The sequence below is a fragment of the Cololabis saira genome, chromosome 13 (genome assembly GCF_033807715.1).
Source record: "Cololabis saira isolate AMF1-May2022 chromosome 13, fColSai1.1, whole genome shotgun sequence".
Lineage (NCBI taxonomy): Eukaryota > Metazoa > Chordata > Actinopteri > Beloniformes > Belonidae > Cololabis > Cololabis saira.
Window position 1 is genome coordinate 13,008,532 of NC_084599.1, and position 21,938 is coordinate 13,030,469.

At 39.0% G+C, this 21,938-nt stretch overlaps 1 protein-coding gene across 1 annotated transcript in view; it reads left to right on the forward strand.

Annotated features, from left to right (window-relative positions):
• The window catches only part of ncanb (neurocan b), a 181,224-nt gene that overhangs the window by 53,075 nt on the left and 106,211 nt on the right, over positions 1-21,938 (forward strand). The window contains exons 3-6 of the mRNA XM_061737766.1: positions 6,993-7,222; positions 7,336-7,504; positions 18,170-18,344; positions 20,899-21,026. Of these exons, the coding sequence (XP_061593750.1) occupies positions 6,993-7,222; positions 7,336-7,504; positions 18,170-18,344; positions 20,899-21,026 (702 nt within the window). The remainder of the gene's footprint in view (positions 1-6,992; positions 7,223-7,335; positions 7,505-18,169; positions 18,345-20,898; positions 21,027-21,938) is intronic.

Here is a 21,938-nt window from a genome sequence, read left to right on the forward strand (position 1 = left end):
CCTTTAATTGTGATTAATTAATTACAGGCATATTTAGCACGTTATGTTTTTTAATCACTTCATCTAATTTTTATCTTTTTATTACATTTTTATCTCAAACTTTACCTTTTCTGTTTGCGAGTTGCCTTTATTATGAAATCTGTGTTTGTGAGGTTGGCTTCTTGTGCTTGAGTTTTATGGAAAACAATGGTCAGTCCCACCTGGAAGTGGACGTTGATTGGCTGTCCCTATGTGTGGGCGTGGTCAGCTCCGCTAGTAGACTCCCATTGTAGCTGGAAAGGCACAGGGGGGGGGGGGGGGGGGTGAGTGAGTAGTGGAGAAGAGAGGTGGCGAAAGTTCTTGCTAAGTTGGTGTACATGGCTAGGACTGCATCTGTTCAATCTGTTCAAAAAATAAATAAATGACTTTATAAAGCCACTTTTTGGTTGTTATATATCAATCTTTGATCTTCCACTATAATGTAATGAATTTAAAGGAAAACACCTCAAGTTGAGGGCTTTTCATAGCAATTTTTAGGTGAGATTAAAAAAGCGATTAGATTAGATTAATTAATTACAGATCCTAATTAATTACTCCCTCAATTTTTTTAATCACTTGACAGCATTAGAAAAAATAAAAGCAGAAACATATATTTTTTGTTTTTAATTTTTCTTACACGTGTATTGTTGTCTCTTCTTTTCATTTTATCTAATGCTTTTTTGCATCATTATGCAAATGCAGAGGGCTGTCCTTCTTGGTCCAGCTCCTCTACTATTGGTCAATAAACAGGATCTGGCCAAAATCAAGACTATTGCGCAACCGACGGTGACACACTGGCATAAGCATACATACCGCTCACATTTATTGAAGTGTATGTATAATACCGCTCCCACTACCTTTTTGTTTACACAATCAGCCCTCACTGAAGATTTAATATTGTCTAATGGCGGAATTTCTAAAATGATCTATGTTATGTGGTGTAGGGTAGCCGCAGGGACATTATAAAACCAACAAAGCAGCTAGTGTATATTAACTATAATTCTGGATATTATTAGTTTATAAAATGTATAGTAGAATCGAGATGAATATAATTCAATATTGAGGACATTTGTCAACTACAGTACACTGCCAGAAAGAGGAAAAAGCACTTGTTAGCTCTGGCTTTTTCTACTCTTTCTAAGCGCGTTCTCTATTTACCTGATGCAGAAATGCATAAGGTAAAAAAAAGGAGACAATGAAATGGAAAAAGCAACAAATGCATGTATAAGAAAAAGGAAAAGGTGTGCATGTGTGTGTGCGTGTCAGTGTGTTTCCTCTTGGCAGTCTACTATATTGTATTGGTCCCTCAAGAAAAGGAAGAAAAAAAATCTGCCAAAGAGGACTAAGATCACTGAAAGTGGAACGTGATAAAGTAGGACAGAAAAGACAAGACAGTGATGGGTGCAGTTTGGTGAGTGTGTGATGTGTTGTAGTGTGTGTGAATAAATGTATAATGTGTTGTGTTTGAGAAAAAAAAGACATAAGACAGACAGGTATTTATAAACAGGAGAGGACAGAGAAAAGGGGCATTCCGTTTATCCCTGAATAAATTCGGTGTGTCACATGTGTGTAGTGTGTGTGTAGTGTGTTGGGGATGCATGTAGGCCTGTGAGTATAATTAAGTGTCGGGAGGGGAAGGGGCAGTGTTGATATATATAAATAATGACATATACTGTACATACAGTAATATCTTTGACTGCTTGCACATTTTCAAGTATACCAATATGAAGTCATGCAATACATCCAGTCAACTTGCAGCACTTTTCATATGAAAATGTAGCAGAAAGTGCTTTTCATGTTTAAAAATTATACAATTTAAAAAGTAAAAACAGGCCCCAAACCCCCCAACCCTCACACAGAACCCACTCCCCCGCATACACACAACAAACACATCATGATAATAAAAAATAAATAAATAAAATGAAATCAGGCTGTGCACAGAGGGACTGAAATAGTACATTAAATAAAATAAATGCTATTACTGTAATTAAAAGCAAGACTAAAAAGTGGGTCTTTAGCATGTTTTTAAAGACATCTTTCTCTGCGGCCCTCAGGCCCACCAGCAGGCTATTCCACAGTCATAGGGGAACATAGTGGTTTTTCTTATCATCACTGGTTAGCGCCAGCAGCATCCTCGTTACATCAGGCCGGCCAAAGCCCTCCAAAGCAGGGGAGGGCGCCAGGAAGACCACCCCACCCTAGGTTAGATCACTTCCAACGAGGGCCACGAGAGGCCGCACCGCTCTGTGCTCTCTGTACTACATTATTTTTGAATGCTTAATTTTTGCGTGTGTGAACATAGAGCTGATTGCCAAAAAGCCCCAGTTTTGTCTCTTTGTGGCATCTCAATATACTTTTTGAAAAACTGCATTTTTACTTTTTTTTACGATTTTCTTTCAAAAGTGGAGTCCTCCTCAGTCGTCCACTTTGGTACGGTGATGGCCAGTATGATCTGACACTGATGTACCTTGCACTTGGAGTTCACCTTGAATCTCTTAAGAAGTTGTTCTGGCTTTTTTGGTTACCGTTCATATAACCCATCTCTTCCGTTTTTCATCAATTTCCTTCTTTCAGTCAAGTCCAGGCAGGTTGGCTACAGTCCAATTGACTCTAAAGCCTCAATTATGGTTCTGCGTCAAACCAACGCAGAGCACAGGCCGTCGCCATGACACCGTCGTGAACCCTTCGGACTTCCGTCACTCCATTTGGTCACGGTGCAGTACCCCCCGCGACCACTAGTTAGCGATCTTTTTCTGAATGGTTTATCCGACTTTTTCCGGTCACAGTGAATCAAAGAGATAAGGACAACTATTGTGCAAAAAACCAAAACAAAAACAATCACACATAAACGAAGAAAAGAGCCCTGAAAGTTCACTACTGCTTCAAACCGGAAACCGGAAATTTGTTGCTACCAAGTGAACCAATCACAGCCCTCTCCGTCTGCGTGTGGTCTGTGTCGCCTCGACGAGTACTGTAGTTACAATTTTCGGGAGGTACACGTCAGTGACAGCGTGTGGTCTGCATTGACACAGACCACACGCCGTAGGCACGGTGTCGTTTTGACGCAGAACCATAACTCAAGCTTAAACTTCTGAATTGACATCAAACTGCTTGGAGATGGCCTTCTAGCCATTACCTCGAACATGTTTGTCATATTCGATTCGATTATCGATTCTGATCTCCTCGCACAACTCTCTCCTTTGTTTTGGTGGTGAATACCGTGATACCAAACAGCAAAGGGATGATTTTTAACCCTTTAGATAGTCAAAACTAAAGAAAAAACAAATAAAATGTTCTTGTATTCATGGACTGTAGCATCCCTCTACTGCCAGCTGAAATTGGCAGTCTTCAACACGGACATACATTGCTTCCTGATGGTTGAAAATGGGGATTTCTTTATTAGATACAGTCATTAATATGTTATTAAATGTGTTGCATTTAGGTCAATGTTATTCATATTTGAGGATAAATTATACTAACTTCTACCACAGTAAAGGTTTTCTACAGGTTTATAATACAATAAGATATAATGATAACTTCAGCCACCCAGGGCAACATTGCCAGTGCAGTGCTGGCGAGGATATTATTGTTATAATAGGCAGAGTAATGACTGTTTGAGGAAACTAACCAAGAAGATACATAAAAAATAATACTGAATTGCTTCTGTTATGATGGTTTGCTAAGTGGCCTAAACATTTAGTTGGAATTTGGTTAAGTGCCATCATCATGTTAGTATGCTGCTTGCACAGACACTCGTCCACACATCCACACAGTGGTAGGCTGCCTCCCTCTTCCCTCCCTGCTATCATGAAGTCACCTTTTGCAGATTAAGGCTCTGCTGCTCCTCCTTCTTTTTCCTGTCATTCTGACAAATGCCTGGCATTTGCCTCTGGCAAATGATTGGTCTTAGTATAGAAGATTAACCAACGGGCGACTGTTCCTGAATGATGAGCCGTGAGTCAATAAGAAAAGAAGAAGAAGAAAAAACAGCACCACTGAACTGGCACACAACACTGTCGGCCAATTCCCAGTTTCATCTTTCTTTTTATCTGTCACAAATCATCACAAAATGATTAAAAGTACATAATCCTCTACTCTTTAAAGAACCCAAAACAGTCACAGGGGTCTCCTTGATGAGGACCTTCATTGCTGGTGACCTACACTGCATAACCTGTTTGTTTCTCGCCTCTCCATTTATCTCTTCTTATGCTTCTGCTTTTGAAAGTTTGTCATTCAATTTTCACAGGTCACATCATTTGATGGGCTGAACTCCTCTTGAGTGTGAAATGAGAGGCCATTTTAGCACATAATCCTGTTTGATATTGCCAGGCAGAGACATATAGATCATTTGGGGTGGGAGTTATAAGTATCACTTGTTTAAGTGATGTCACTGGGAGAGTGGATGTGTGTGTGTGTGTGTGTGTGTGTGTGTGTGTGTGTGTGTGTGTGTGTGTGTGTGTGTGTGTGTGTGTGTGTGTGTGTGTGTGTGTGTGTGTGTGTGTGTGTGTATGCAATTGTAAGGAAGGGAAAATGTCAAGGCGGGGCTGAAGTTAAGCTATAGGGGAAGAAGAGCAGCCTCTTAGCTTATGCGGTTGTAAGAATGAGTAATGATAGCTATTTGGTTTTTTTTTTTTGTTTTGTTGTTGGTGCATGTTTTCAAAGGGCCACTGGGCAACCAGAAAGGAATAAAGTATGGTGTGGTCAAAGTTCTGTGTGCACAGGTATTTGTCTATGTGAAGAGGGTTGTAGTTTGTTTCCTGAATAAAGAATAGGAGATTAAATGTTTTCGCTTGTGATGGCATTCTAAGGGGGTATGCACACACACGCGCACTCACAAAGCATTAAGGCTTAGTTGAATGGCAAAGATGCAGCAACTGCTTTAAAGCTGAGTTTTAATCTTGGAGGGAGTGAATTTTTTCCTGCGTGGCTTACATAAAAAATATAATTTAAATCTGAACATGAAAACAATATATTCATACAAAAGCTTATGGACAATGCAAGAACAAGATGTTGAAACAAAAAAAATGTTGCAGAATAAAAGAATTAAGTAGAAATGGACATCTGAAGGATGGCAAATGGTCCTAGTCTGCTGGGGGAAAGTGGCAAGAAAGAATGACAGGACATAAATGACAGAGCAGGGAGAGAAAGAAAGGCTCAGTAACTCATACTCGTTTGCTTTTGATTGTTGAAAAAAAAACACAATTTTATAACATCAAGCTGGCTGCACCTTTTTGCCTACATATATTTTGTTTCGACGAAGACAGAAAACTGAAATTGTGTTTAGCAAACATTCAGCAGGAAAATGCGAAGCCACGCTCCGGATAATCTGTTCATTGATAACTAGTGTGTATGTGACATGATTTGACTATGGAGGTATGCTTGATTTATGCACCAGAACCATTGTAACACTGACAATAATGAAAAAATCAATGGGGCCATTTTCTCCATGGTTTTCCGGCACATTGGTCAAATGGGGTTGGTGTGACATAAAAAAACCCAGTCCTGAGTCGGGAATGACATTTAAAAAGACACCTTCCAACCCTTTTAACGATATATGTACAAATCTAAACCAATGGTTTTCTCATAACTGTTACACACAAATGTCAAATAGCTTTTATATCTCAGAGCCCAAATGCATAAATAACACTAAAATGGAAAATCAGAAGCCCAGAGATGAGAAAAACCCATAAAGACCACATTTAGGAGCAAGGAAGTCCATTCTGTCCAATAGCAACTCTCAAAAAGCGCTATATGCAGCCCAAGATGGTAAAAGCTGTGTCAGTCAGCGGCTGGTGTACCACAACTCCCCTGGGAGTAAACCAGCTGTCAATGATTTTACTCGTGCTATGCAAAGCGACAGAGATCTATACATTTTGAGAGCCAGAGACCGTCTGAGACTGTCTGAAGTAGAACTGCAATTCAGTGTGGAGAGTGAATATGAGGTTTTTTCTTATTTGGACATATTGACACTACTCTTGTATTTCTGAATCAATTTATAAATGATTAAAGTCCTGTCTTTAAAAAAAAAAAAATCTTAATAAACTATAATGGCTGGGAAAAATGCAAAAGTACCTGGTCCCCTTCTGAGGTGCTGTGTAACAATGAGGGACCTGTGACAAAGGTTACAAACAAGTGCTTTCAAAAATGCATACTGTAGAAGATGGAATGCAGCAATACGAGTACTGCTGCCTGCTAACTCCTGTTATTGTTGCATACTGCAGATTGTGCAGTTGCACTTGCTTTTTTTGGCAAAATCCGTACATACTATAAATACAGTATGTGCCAAAAATGGCCCTTGTCCATGGTACAGAAATTAAAATAGAGGTGTGCTGCCTGCCTGCAGATGTTATACTCAGTGATGAGAGAAAAAGTTAGAGTAACATCTCAACAATAGTTTGTCACATTGCAGATAAGACTCACGTCTGGACCACAGCGACAGACGGAGCAAAACATCTGCTGCAAGTAGTGTGGCTAATAATAAACTAATTCATTGGATATGCTTTTATAGCTGCAAGGCTTAAACACAAACGAGATCAAAACCAGTGATTTGCTGTTGCTTTATTCTTAGAAGTGAGAGAAAAGGGAATGGCAACTAACAAAGAAATTACATGATGTTTCAGGGTTCACAGGTGGCTGATTCCCACACTGCTTACGGGATAGACATTAGGTGATATAGCATAGAGATTACAGGCTGCATGAATGTTTCATAAGTTGTTTTCCTCTGTGTTGTAAACTACCTCAAGCAAGTGAGGTGGCACAGATTGGTAGATAATGATGGTGCATGATAAGTATAGTGTGAGGGGGGTACAATTAATTGACTGTGGGCAAATATAACAATATAAAAGCATCAGAACTTTGATTGCATTATGTATTTTTTCATAACCACACTTTTCTGTACTTACAATTTGGATGAAAATAGTGTTTGTATTTTATTTTGAATGCAGAATTGACTTATTCCACCTCTCTCCACTCAGGTTTAACCAATGCTGACGCCATGGTAAATATGCGGAAGGTGACCCATCAGACCATCAGCGAGGAGCTGTCGAAAACCGTTCTGCTCCCTTGTCTCTTCACCCTCCGGCCCAGTGCCACTTCATCCCATGAACCTCCAAGGATCAAGTGGACCAAAGTATGGGGCCAGAGAGGATCTGATGGTCTGCAGAAGGAACAGTCGGTCCTCGTGGCCAAAGACAATATTGTCAAGGTGGAGTAATAGCTAAAAGAAAACATTACTAAATGTGTTTTGATGGTTTTCCTCTCCCACCTTCATCGTTTGTTTGTTGTTTTCTCTTCTTCATCCTCCCCTCCTGTTTACAGGTGAAGAAGGCGTTCCAAGGTCGTGTATCGCTGCCTGGTTACAATAAGAATCGCTACAATGCCAGTCTGGCTCTGAGCGGGCTCCGCTCCAGCGACTCTGGTCTGTACCGCTGCGAAGTCGTGGTGGGGATCAATGACGAGCAGGACACGGTTCCGCTGGAGGTCACAGGTGAATATGATCTAGAGTCTTACTTTGGCATGTATATGTATATATGTGTATATATATATATATATATGTGTGTGTGAACAAGTTGTCCAAATTTCATGTCCACACTAACTTACAAAATGTAGCAATAACTGACACAATGCAAGAAAGGATCAAACATGTACACCCAATTCCCATTCATGGATTGTGTAAAAGAAGCAAAAATCTTTAATAGCAAAATAGTTAGTGAGTATTGTTTTGCATATTCTAGAGAAAATGCAAAAAAATTAAAACAAAAAAGCACTTAGCTTGTTAGTAACCTTCTCTGATTCCCATGATTGTCCATTAAGCAAGCCATGCCCTCCTTTTCTTTTTTTTTGACATACCTACTCAAAAGTGTATTCATTTCCATCGGCACAACCAGCACTATGGTAGAAATGAGGGAAATCAGCCAATGAAGCTAATGACAATATAATGACTTGCAGAGAAATGTTTTATCTTAGTATTTAATAAAAAAACCTTACACTTTTTTCATTGGGAGACTATTGGATCCAAGGACTATTTAAGGACAAGCAATTAAGACAGTTTGCAGCAGTTAAGACTCATGAGATCGGTCAGTATAATATCCTTGTGCCACATAATGTAATCTGGCTCTTGCCAAACTGTAGAAGGCCCACTGAGGCTTTGTTTGTCACTGTCAAAAGGATTTTTCCTCCTGACTTCATTAAATATAACTCAGACATGATTTTGATCAATAGAAACATCTCCAGTGTGGAGAGATACTGATTTACAACAGTAGCAACTTCATTGATTATTTATGATTACAAGTCAGTCTGGATTGTGCCGTATGTCACAACTGATTCTCATATAAAGGATGTAACTGCTCTAAAATAAATAAATTATCTTTTTTTGCCTTGCTATCATCATGTTATAAATCAGCAGTCAAGATCATTTTGGTGTATTTACACCTTGTAAATACATTGAAAAATTATGGACTTATATACAAGAATTGAAATAGCCAAAGGCGCCAAATGTAACAAACCTGATTTTGAATTTGGTTCACTTAATAGCACCATGCCACAGCTCTTAAAAAGTTTATTTGAAGTGACAAAAAAGAACATTTGTAATCTTTAACACAGCAGGCCCCCTGAAGGAGTAAAGGATTTGTTACTTTTAGGACACTTACTAAGGTTCACTCTTGTTTGGTCTCTTGCTTGCTCTTCTCGTTTTTTTCTTTCCTGTAATTACGTTCTGAGTCTCATATTCTCGTCTACTGTGATTTACCCTGTAACATAGTGCTGTGAAGTGACATGCAGTTATCACAAGAGACAACCGGGACATGGGTCTAAAGTTATTTTGGCAAGTTTTTGACTATAGTAGGGCTGTAAGACAGGGAGAGCCAGACAACGCTTCCTAACTATTCATTCAAATGAAACTGAACCTGATATTTTAACTTGATAAAGCTCTTTTGTCCCTCTTCAATGATGGTCTGCTTTACTCCAGTCCAGTCCACTTCAATAGAGTCCTGTTTAGTTTAATCATTATTCAAATTAAATATGTTTAGTTTTATACAATTACAGTTCATTACAATAGTAAAAATATTTTAATATTTACAGTAATAATGAAAACATAGAGCAACTTATTCCAATACATTTTAGGACAGTTCATTTCAATGTATTGTTTTACACTTCAATTCAGTCCAGCATTTATTTATATTTATTCAACATCAGTTCCCAACAAGTTGAATGCATCAGATCACAATCAGGCTTCACGGTTCAACAAATGTAAGATAAGATAGCAGAGTGAGCACACATGTCCACGAGTCTGTGCCAATAAAACCAGGCTAGACTATAGGCCTGAACAAGACTCCATCTCTTCACTACAAATGTCCTGTGCCTCACTATTCCTGACCTATCCTAATCTATTCACTATTTACTGTAGTCATTTTTAGTTGAGTTTTGGTTTGGTTATAAATGACTGGATTCAACTTGTGATGCCTGGGCTATTCCAAACAAAGAAAAACACTTACAATTGTACCTCTTCTCAGAATCTTAGAATTCGGTCAGCCTGATAATAGAAATGATGACCACGATGTGTCATTAGCATTGAGATAATTGAGATAATTGAGGTAAGGCTTCAAAGAAGCAGTGTGACAGTCGCTGTTCATATTTTATATGCTGTTTTAGATACAGTTTGACTACTCCTGTGATACAGTTTTCTTCTGACAATGGGTGGGATGCAAAGTAATTCCCCCCATCAAATGTCATTCTAGATGTAATATACGTTTTCAACCTCTGCGATGTATTATTTGAAAGAGTTACTGTTCTCTTTGGCTGTGCTTTCAAGCTTTGCCACAATAAATAATAAAACCCAGTTTTCCTTGTCAGGCTAATACAGTCATTGCAGTCAAGGTTGTTTCCTGTCCATTTTTGATGTATCATCATGAGGAAAGGTAAAGGAACTTGAGCACATTAAACATAATTTAACTGGGCCTATTCAAGAGCTGCTCATGCAGTGAAAGCCAAATGAAACCAGCACCTAAAAGGACAAAACCTGTTGTACATTATCTGTATCCAACACCCCAGTATTTGTGGAAATACAGACTACCTACTGCAATTGACAGGAGCAATAACTATGTATTTTAGCTTTAATGCAACCATCAAATTGTTTCCAGTTCGGTCACTATTTTTAATGATGAGCTGTTATATCACAGGCGCTGAACTCCATGTTGTCGTCGGCCACAACGACTTTGTGTTACCGTAACAAACAGCAGCTCTAAAAGCACAGCATACTCATTCAAAGAAGCGACATGCTACAGTGGCTACGTTATCTCCTTTTGACACTAACACCAAATGATTTCTGTATGTGCTAGAACAGTATTTCAACAGGGTCCCTATCTGTTTTTCCTCAAATACGCAGAACAACAAATTTCGGTCCTTTGGATTTAGGATGGACGCCCCTGCTAATATGCTTTGGGGACCTCGTGTCTTGCCCCTCTTGGCCGATCAATGCCATGAAAACCACTTCTTCATAGAGAAAGCAATTATCCAGCTAGCGAGGAGTAGCCATCTCCAGGGCTTAGTCTTAATTGGCAGTCTCGCTACATGGCAGATCACAGCTGTTCCCACTAATTCTATTCAGTGCTCTACGTGTTAATAAGCAAGTATTGATACTGCTAAGCCGTATCAATACTTGTATTAATCCACACGCCTCTTTTCATGGACATTAGTGGAGTTTCAACCCTCAATCACATGTCGTTCGTCTCCTGCAAACTGTTTTTCTCTCATATGCTGCTTCCATCTTCCTCGCTATTTAATTTCCTCTCCTTTCTCTTTTGACTTTTGGAAAACGGCTTCTTTAACTTAAAGGCCATAACTGTTAAGTGTCTAATTATGCTTATTATTGTGGCTTCTTGCCTGACATTTTAACCCTAATGTCATAAATTGATGAGAATAAGAAATTTACACCTATGGGGGAAATATTATGTGCCAGTTATTCTCATAAAAGGAGAGAATGACTTTTAAGCGTGCAAAAAAAAGGAAAGAAAAACGCATACACACACACATTCTGGTCCACTTTTAACTTCAATTACAGTGAACATTCACTGACATTGTTTGAAAAAGCTTCTGCTATTTGACGGCTTTTATTTAAGTCTAATTGTAATTTATTTATTTATTTATTTATTTATTTGCCAACCTCTTGTACAGATGACAGGAGAGTTGGTTGGCATCCCAAAGTTCCTTAACAGGCTGAATTTCTAATTTATTTAGCAAAAACAATCAAAAGCTTAGGTATTAGATGCCATAATAGGTCCCCTTTAGGGTCTGGTTTCTGCGGTGGCTAAGTCATGCACAAAAATTACGTTTCACTCCATGAACCACTTTTACATCATTTAACTTGGGTGAATTGTGACATTCCCATTTTTGGATTATTACAAATGCTATCAGGAAAAAAAAATATTGATGGAGAAGTCAGCTGACGTCATTTATTAATGACATAACTAGGGCTGTAATCTCCCAGTCGACTGGTCGATGTATTAGTTGATAAACCTGGTTTGACCAAAATTCTGATTGGTCAATTCTTTAATTTAATTTAATTTCATCGGGAGGAAAGTACCAAGTTCTAAAGGGGGTTGTTTTCAGAGCACATGTCTTTCACAGGGAACAGTCTATCTTTAGACACCCCCTTGTTTTTACTATTTTGGATCAGCCCAACCCACTGACTAGAGACGGATCGATTGTAAAGTAGAAGGACAAGATCTGGTGATTTGTTGAACTCTATCATGTCAAAGACATCTGCAGTGGGGCAGAAATTCATGAAAATAGACAATGGAAAAGGTTGAATGTAAACTTTGTAAGCAACAATTTGGATATCACAACTCTACATCAAATATGGCGTATCACCTGAAAACGGTAGGCCAACTTTCCCCGTCTGTTTTGATATATGACGTAACGAGCGCCGTCGTGTGTCTCTCTCTGTCTCTCTCTCTCTCTGTCTGTTTCTAGCTGTGATGGGAGGGTGTTGTTTTATATATTCTGGCATTTATTTGAGCCTCACCAAAGTATGGGTAAAACATGACCAAACAATTGTTTTATAAAAATAACATTCCTCCTATTAATTTCGACAGGCTGTAGTGTGTAATTAATTTCAGTGCAAAACTTTAGATCAAAAACTATTTGATATATAGCAAATTGACAACGATGACCCCCCCCCCCCCCTAAAAAAAAAAAGAATAAATCAATAAATAAATTCAAATTTTAGTCGAAATTTGAGGGCTTCAGTCGACCAAGAATGTCATTTGTTGATTACAGCCCTAGACATAATGTTGACTAATCTCGATCGACCAACTGAAGCAACCCCATATAATATCATAATACTGCCGGTGTTCTGGCAATCCTTGCTACCTGCCGACAAATGCTACTTTGTGGTTCTGCGCATGCGCACAGTAGGCACGCCCATCATTTCTTGCACGATGTAAAATTGATAATATGGGATGTTGAATATTTGATCTTTCAAAATACACTACCCATGACATGAATTGCATTACACTTTGTGAACATTATACGATAAAGAGAGAAAAAAAATTCTATCGCTTTATTTGATATTCATTCAGTCATTCGCCTTTATTTAGCCAGGCAGGTCATTAATAACACATTCTTATTTACAATTCAAGCCTGGCAAGTGACAAGGAAAACTTGGGGGAAGAGGAAGTGGGATATAGGGAGTAAAACACAGTAAAATTGTAGCTCTACAAAGGTAGAAAACCATTAGGTAGCATTTTTCGGGCAAAGCAGCAGAAATTGGCAGAACACCCCCACAGGACGGGATATTCAGTGCTGGGAATGACAAGTGTGTCATGTCCTGTTCCAGCTGTTCTTGCCTTGATGCATCCAACACTGGTGTAACATAAATCTGGATGGCAAAGACATCATGGCCTTTTTACATTTGTATAGCGTGGTCCAGGCCTGGACTGGCCATCGAGAGCAGCGGGACAATACCTGGTGGCCTGGGATCTTAAGTAGCCTGACTGGCCCGCTAGTCAAAAAGAAAACAAAAAACCCCACAGCAAAATACATTGGTGCAGCTGATTGGCCTGCAGAAACTGGCACCGCCCACTAATAAAGTGATTAGTATTCGTTAGTTGTCAGTAATTGTGTCTCAATGTCTCAAACATTGAAACATTTCAAAGCCAGCAGCGGTGTTCAGTCCTCCACGACATCACATAAGTTAGCGTTTAATAAATGACACATGCAGGTTTGCTTGGTCTACAACCTTTGAAAAATATTAACCTTTTTAGCATACAAATAAGTTTAGTAACTATAATACCTTTTAAAGACATCTATCAAACTTTTTTCTCCGTTCTGTGTGTGTCAGACGTTATCTAACTTTGTCTGATGTTGCAACCCGTATCCAACCAAAGATCGACTTTAATGTGTCAGCTGGGAATGATCCGACAATCAATCACGATGAGCGTCTTCATCGCCTACTAAAGTCACGCTATAACATTTTGTCAGATTTTTGAGTGCAATGTACCACATAAAATTGGTTCGAAGTCAGTAAGCACAACAAAATTCATACATAAGGCCCCCCTGGATTATAAGGCATAACGATTTTGGGGAAAATGTAAGGATTTTAAGTGCGCCTTATAGTGTGGAAAAAAAACAGACAAAATAATACAGCTATGTTGTGACTGTTGCATTGAACCTCATGATGAGTGAAAAAGAAAAGCACTGGACTGGTTGCTTATACTTTTGTGTTAATTACATTTAAATTTAAATTTGGTGATTACTTACCCATATGCGTGTACATGGATTTGTGGTTGTGTGCAGCACCTGCTCAAGTGTGGCATATGTGTGCAGTGTAATAGCATTTGAGCAGAGCCATTGCTATCTTTTTCTTGTTTGTAAGCGTTTACACTGTTACTCTGTACACACAGGCATGAATAGCAATCTGATCTAACATCTAGGCCCAAAAGAAGATCCACATGTTTTGATAAATGCTGCAATATTTTTCTAAAACATGGAATTTATTTAGCATAATGTAATTTCCCTTTGGGGATTTGTAATGGCTTTTTTTTAATTGAGTTGAAATTAATTGTTAATGCTAATTTCCCCAAAGATGTCATATTCTGTTTTTGTGGATTGGCATTCTATACATTTTGAGACTATAATATTTAATTCTACACTTTGCCTAATTGTGCCAGCGAGACAAAGTACTCACTCCACTTACTGCTACAATGAGGGCATCCTACAGTATGTTGTACCTCTCTGCTCCTCTCCCTGAAGACTGTGGAGGAATGTGTGAAGATACCAAGGGTAAAAATAGAAATTACGTATTGGTCATTCAACCCTCATGTGAAATGGAAGTGAGTTTCCCATCGTGCAATGAAACTTTCCCTGTCTTACGCATCAGACAGCAAGCCAGCATCTCTGTTTGGACAAAATCTCGGAGCCTCAGAGGAGAAGGAAAGGAAGTTGAAAAATAACCAGAAGGAAAAAAGCAGGGGCAATTTATGTTTCATATAACTAATAGGAGGAGAAAATGAATGCAATGACCAAATGGCAGAATGGACTGCAGGGATTAAGGGACCGGTGTGCGTTCGTGCATAGGAATGCCACTGCCAAACACATTTCCACGTGCTTTCTGCACCTGACGCCAAGAGTCTTCAATTGGCCGCTCATGCATCTATCTCACGGGAAATTGTGTCACTCTTCCAGACAAATGCAGAGAATTAACTATGTTAGCAGCAAGATAGCAAAACGTTTACATGTGACTGGATCCGCTTCAGGAGCTTGTTGAAAGGAGACACTGGGAGGTGGATAGATATGTCTAATGCAGTTCGTCACCCTTATAAGTCTAATGTCCACGACGTCTTCCTGGATTCATGGGCTTGTCCTCCTGCCACTGAATTTAAGCCTTTCTATTCCATTGACTCAATTGCTATGGAACATAAACTATCTAAAGAGCAGTATGTCCAAAGTAATAAGGTCAGTTACGTTTTGTTAACTGTCTTATATTTTTATTGGCACAAATGCTGCGGACCTAACTGGCTGTCATTACTGGACAAACGCTTATGATGCTTTTAGACACAAATCCCTTGTATTTCACAGTTTGAAACACATCCAAAAGCCAAATGTGACTATTTGGAGATTTTTTTTTATGTAAGTGAGTCAGTTATTTATACTGAACTTCAACTTCAGAAACTGTGGCCTCTTTTTTAATCTCAGCCAGCTGGCTGCTCCTGTTACTTGTCTCTTGCATTGCATCTCATATCCTACCTGGACCCAAGAGCTGCAACAATAGTTGAGAAGCATAAAAGTATAAAAATAGGCACAGCCTCCTCACCCACTACTAATTTGATAGTGGAGATCTTTGATGTCTTAATTTTTTTTCCTAAATTACCTTGATTTATTAAAGTGACACCAAAGGAACTTTTTTCATTTTCAACACAGACTCCCCTCTAGACAGTGTGGTTAAGTTTTATTTTACAATTTATCCCTGTTTTGTCTCTTGCCCTGCTATTTTCTTGTTTCCTCTTCCATCATTCAGCAATACTTTCTTAAGTTGCTTAGTTGCTTCTGCCATGATGTCAATTGTATCTCTGTGTTGCAATGCACACTAAAGCAACACGCAGTTATTGCAAAAAGTTACTTTGGGTAGTTTTTGTAGATAGTCCTGACAGGACACTGAAAGAGATAAATGATTATTTTTAAAACGATTAATCAGGCAATTTTTTTATTGATTATTCAACTAATCTAATGAGTAATTGGATGATTATTCTAACGTTTATTTTTCTGTTAAAAAATAAAAGCCGTAAAGTATCAAATTAATTCAAAAAATCCTTAATAATATAGTTTATTAAACACAATTTTGCACAGCATAATAAAAATGTAGAATAAAATTCCATCCCTCCATCCATTATCTATACCCGCTTTATCCTTTGCAGGGTCACGGGGGTCTGCTGGAGCCTATCCCAGCTCATTACATTTCAGAGAATAAAATTATACAAAATAAAAAGGCCAGCCTGTTTACTCCTGTACAAAATTACAAAAGATTAAAAAATGCAGTGTAATGCAAAACACTGTGTCGTGCACAATGTTTTGCATTGCACTGCATATTACCAAATGTGTTAAAAATAACACATTAATAGATGCTCCAACATCTCTGTTGTGCTGGTGTGGTATGCCAATTCCAAAGGCGTTTGGGACTAAATTTAAAATATTCCTGTACTTTTGATGAGTTAGGGCTGCTTTTGGGGGCTTTTTGCAGGGCTTTGTTGGGCACACTGTGTCAGGTCACAGTTTCGGTCTCCATTCTTTAAAGTGCGAACTGTTTGTTTTGGATGACAAAATATGACGTTGACGATATTTTGAAATCGACGCGTTGACATCATCGACGCGTCGAGACAGGCCTAATGTCACTTAAATCACTGGATGACAACTGTACATCCCATGCTTCACTAACCTGCCATGAAATTTTGTCCTCAGCATGAGCAGCGCGCAGTTCCTGATTTTGTTCTCATTCCAGTTTCAACCTATTTCTTTTGTTCATGAATATGTGCTTTGATGGATTGTGGCACTCTTTTATGCTAGTAATCCACCACAGAGCAAATACAGTTTATTTGTAGACCATAATTCATACACCAGCCAATTTCAAAGTGCTTTTACAGCTACATCAAATCACAAGAAGGCAAATAAAATCATTCCATAAAACGTAAAAATAATCATTAATTAATCAATATAATTAAAAATGAAGAGAGCAGATAAAATACTTTCAGTTGTCGTGTCCACAGCTAAATAGAACTATTTTCAGCCAGGATTTGAACATTGTCATAGTTGAGGCCCATCTCACATTTTCTGGAAGACTGTTCCAGATTTTGGGAGCAAAAAACTGAAACACAGCTTCATCTTGTTTAGTCCCGACTCTGAGCACCAGCAGGAAACCGCTCCCTGAGGTTCTCAGAGTCTGAGTTGGTTCATATGACTCTAACATGTCAGAGATGTACTTTGGTAGCGATAGGAAGCTAGTGCAGAGACCTGAGGACTGGACGAAAATGGTCGTATTTCCTCGTTCTAGTCAGGACTCGAGCAGCAGCCTTCTGGATGTGCTGCAGCTGTCTTACAGCTCATACCAGAGAGACCAGTGAGCAGGCAGTTTCTATGATATATTGTTAATTTTTACATCACTGCACCATACAGTCATAACATGCTAAAAATCACTTTGTTTCAGACTACGCTTTAAAGGGATAACAGAAATCATACTTGTGGGGCTTCCAGTCATGCTTACAATTATCAATTAGTGGCGTCTGTGTGGAAGGAGCATTTAATGCTTAGTCTGGCCATTTAAAATCATACGGGACGTTCTTAAACTCTTAAAAATACCGCATTTTCTGTTGTGACGTCACATTTGGGTCTCTGCGTCATTTTTCTGCATTCATTATTTGTTGGTACATGAACAAATCCCTTTTCACTGAGTGCATGTGTAACACAACAAATTTGGCTTTGTTTGGTTGTAATTACAATCATTAACAACCCAGCAAGTACCAGAGCTCCAGAGGAATACCTTTCAAAGTAATACTTAAGTTGTATCGGCTACAAAACAAAATACTTTTGATTAAATGGAGGATAAATAGGCTTTCACCAATTGAGATATTACATCTAGTCCGGCCATAGGTTAATTTTCTAATCTTATTTTAGTTTTTCCTTTTTTTATTTTCCTTTTATATTTTTGATTTTCTGTCACTGTGGTTAAATATGTTTTTTTTTCTAGATTCTTTCTTGCTCTTTTTCTTTGTCATCATTCTTTATCGTTCCATCATGATTGAAGAGGTAGGTGGAGTGCAGCAGTTTGACACGGTGCCTACATTTAATGGAGCATAATAAACATCCTCACTATTTGTCCACTTTATCCAAGGGCAGCATTTCCTTTCTCTAACAAATAGCCATTTGATGCAAATGAGAATCACGCATGCAAGTTGTCGAATCTTCCTCCTGCACAGATGGAACACTGCCATCACATGATGAGGATGTCTAGAGGGCTTTGTTTTTATGCAGCTCTGAGCATGTATGTGTTCTTGTTTTAATGTCTCGACTTTGCTGATCATAAATCCATCTGTGATTTAAAGGTTACAGGTCATAAAATGATGAGCGTCCTCCTTACTTGTCATCTTGTTTTCTGTTTCTACTTCAGGCGTGGTGTTCCACTACCGAGCCCCTCACGACCGCTACGCCTTGTCCTTCGCTGATGCCAAGAGGGTTTGCGTAGAGAATTCAGCAGTCATTGCAACACCAGGTCAGCTCCAGGCAACCTTTGCCGATGGCTATGACAACTGTGACGCTGGCTGGTTGAATGACCAGACTGTACGGTAAGTAATAGGCAGTACTTACTATCACTGCAGGTATTGATCTTACACAACACAGTGGGCTTCATTCATGAAATCTTCATAAATCTGAGAGCAGATTTACACATGAATTACATTTATTTTAAAATCCTACTCAAGATTCACCAATGCTACATTAAACTTGGTTTTGATTTCAAGAAAGTCACAGAATTTCATGAATACCAGTTGTTAACAGATTGACAGCATGCTCCTCCTGATGCTCATAAATAAGCATAAATCTCCATAGAGGAACCATTATAGAAGGATCTGTAAAGGTACTTATACCTTTACAGCTCTTATACTTGGTCCTTAATCACACAAGCTCTATTCCTAACAGGGAGATGTTGTTGCCAACTATAACAAAAATCTGAATTACTAACGCTGTGAACAGTTTGTGCACAAATTGGTTAAGATTCTTTCACATAGTACTGTAAACATATGCAGGAAATGCAGCTGTTGTCTTAAGAAAAGAAGCGGCCTGTTCACTCCTCAGGTTAAGGAGGAGACTTGAGCTCAGTGCAGGGCCCTCGCGGGGTTGGTAGAAGGAGCAATGCCCAGGACTGATTTAGGTAGAGCATTGGGTGATGAAAATGGGGAAAAAATCAGGGATAAAAATATTTAAAAAAAAAAAAAAAATGGTCAAAACGTACAGACCTCATTGCAAGTCTTTAATAACTAACATTGTTTTAGATGGTTCTACGTTCAGCAAGTTAGTTCGTGACAGGTGAGGGTGTCAGGATTTGGTATAAAACGAGAATCTAGCAAAGGTATTAGTATATTGAACCATTTAGAAGAAATGAAAATAAGAGCAGGACGTCATGGTTCAGGTCAGGTCTCTTTGGCCCCTTCAGCTGCTGCGTTTCCATTAACTGTAGCGCCACACAAGAACCTTTTTTGCAGTTCGCAAACAGTCAGCAGAAAAATTAAAAGAAGAAGAAACACGTAAACGATGATTAAAAGAACCCCCCCCGGAGCTCTATGTAAGACCTGAACCGACTCATTGGTTTTTTTCATGTAATATCTAACTGCATCAAATATACTAATAGCAAAATTCCTGTTTGAAATGCTTAAATGATTTTTGGTCACGTGATTTGAGTTCAAGTGAGAGGGCTGAACGTAATTTCCTGCTTTTTGAATACCCAATCAGCAAAGACCACCCACCAGGTAGCCCCTCTCGGCCGAAAAACGTCCCTTTCCTACTACAGGGCCATTTTTTGGCCCGGTAAAAGTTCCTGAAGGCCACGTTACAGAGCTGTTCCTGGTAATGGAAACACATGCACACGGCCCGGTCCCGAAAAATCTACCCAAAACTCCCGCTAGTGGAAACGCGCCTTATGTGATAGCATCTTATGAGGCTGTAACAAAAACGTTGATGGACATAAATTATGAGGTATGGTTAGCATCATTTTTATCCCCTCTCAGTTTTAATGAATACAAACTTGTTCCCCATATCTGGACCTAATTTCATGTTTGCCAACTAAAATTTCATTAAACTGCATATGAACTCTTGGAGCTGCGTGCCAAGTGGCCACCTTCATTATTCCTTTTTCTTCTTTCGTCCTGCACTTCTGTTGTTTTCACTTGGGAGCTATCACACTGGTCCAGATCCAGGAGGCTCTGACAGCACATCACCCAAGAGGAAAATGTCCAATTAATTCAAGGAGAAAAATACAGACATCAGCCAATGTTTCATCAGCCACCAAGCGCAGAGAAAGCCGAAGCATCCAGGGACACCAAAGGACTTAGTTCTCTTGTTATATTCTCTGCAAAGTAGCTTATTACGTAAGAGAAAAAACTGTAGGTTTATAGCTGTGTGCAGGTGTGTGCGTCGCTTGGACGTATATTTGATTGTGTGGATTCATTTTTCAAGTCTCTGTATACCTAGCATAATCTTTTAATCTCCTTGCCTGCACCCCCTGTGCTGCTGGAATCAATGCTCTTGTGGAATAATTGCTCAAGTGGAGCCAAAATATAGATTGGGGGTTTCTCACCTCCACAGCCATGCTACAGTAGCCACTGAAGGAACCTCTGATTCTTTTAACCTCTCCTTGACTTCCTGCCTCCACACCTCTCTCTTTTCTCTCACTCTCTATTTCTGTTCCCCTAGAAACTTGAGCATTGCTGTTGCTCTTATAGTACCAGAGAACACATTTTTTTTTTTCAAGATTTTGGGTAATTATGCCACAAAACCCTGACTTTGAGAGAGATTTAAAATTAAGAATTTTACGCCAGCTGAACAGCTGTCTAATTATAGTCCAGAGCTTTGTTAGTAAAATAAATGTTTTTGTAACTCGTTTTTGCAATTCCTTTCCATTTGAAGAGGAAGGTAGTATCTATGCGTATACTCTCTGTATTCAGGGCAAGTAATGATAAAAGTGTAGCTCAGTTGTCAACTTATTTTCTATGTTTGTGAACACAGACGTCTCCCAGGGGGGCCAATTCTGTTGCTGGCTGATTTTTTTTCTGCACAAGTGATATACATTTAAGTGTTTCTTCTTCTTTCTTTGCCTTTGTTCCTGAATTTGGCTTTCGTCTGCAGGTATCCCATTCAGTCGCCTCGGCCTGGTTGCTATGGCGATCGTGAGGACTCACCTGGGGTTCGTAACTACGGCAATAGGTTCCCTGATGAGCTGTTTGATGTCTACTGCTTTTCTAAAAAGCTTCAAGGTAGGAGTTAGGAACGTTAGCAATGATTTCAGATTAAGTCATGGGTGGATGTTAGCACTGAGAGGAATAGGGTAGTTTATGAATCCTGATGAATCATGACCTAAGTTGGTTATTAGTGCCATCCTAAAAGTTTACTTTGCTGTTTGCTCTACTGAAAGCTGAGATGGCTTTCTAAACTGTGAGCTCCTAATTCAGCCATTCTCTACTCACTGGGTCTGCTATAGTTTGAAAAGGAGAGATGTTGGACTACTCTAACTGTGCTGGCATTCCTTACGTGTTTTATTGTATTTCATCAACAGAAATGCAGATGCAGCTGTCTGTATGCCCCCCTAATAGGTTTCCTTTTTAACCAGAGACAGATTTATTACAGTTAAAAATACATCTTCCACATGGATCAGTTCCTCTCCTTCCTGAGGTCTTTGTCCCTGGACAATGTCTGTAAAATCAGGTGAAACGGGAATAAGTTAAGAGCTCTATCAAGCTGACAAAGTTCCATATGTTATCCCATTTTGCAGATTATTATAGAGCCATTAAAGACCAAACTTAAGATAAATCTAAAGGATTACTCCTCCCGGTCATATTCAAATACACTACGTCCTCTGAAAGATCAGTTCTACAAGCGAGTTTAAGAATCTCTACATATTAGACACCCATGCAGCGTATTTAAAGAAGGAGATCTCTGGTTGATGCCAAAGATTAATGCTGCACATATTCCACACTGATATAAAATGTAATTCCATGTAAGGTGCTTCAGTGACATTGGGTGTTTGTTATACTTTATTAACCTCACATATACTCCAGAGAACAATTTTAATATCAGCAGGCTGTTAACACCTCAGTCTGACCCGCTCCAAGAGTTTATCTGGGTCACCTATTATGGGGTGTTATGACCGACGCTGTCATTAAGCCTAA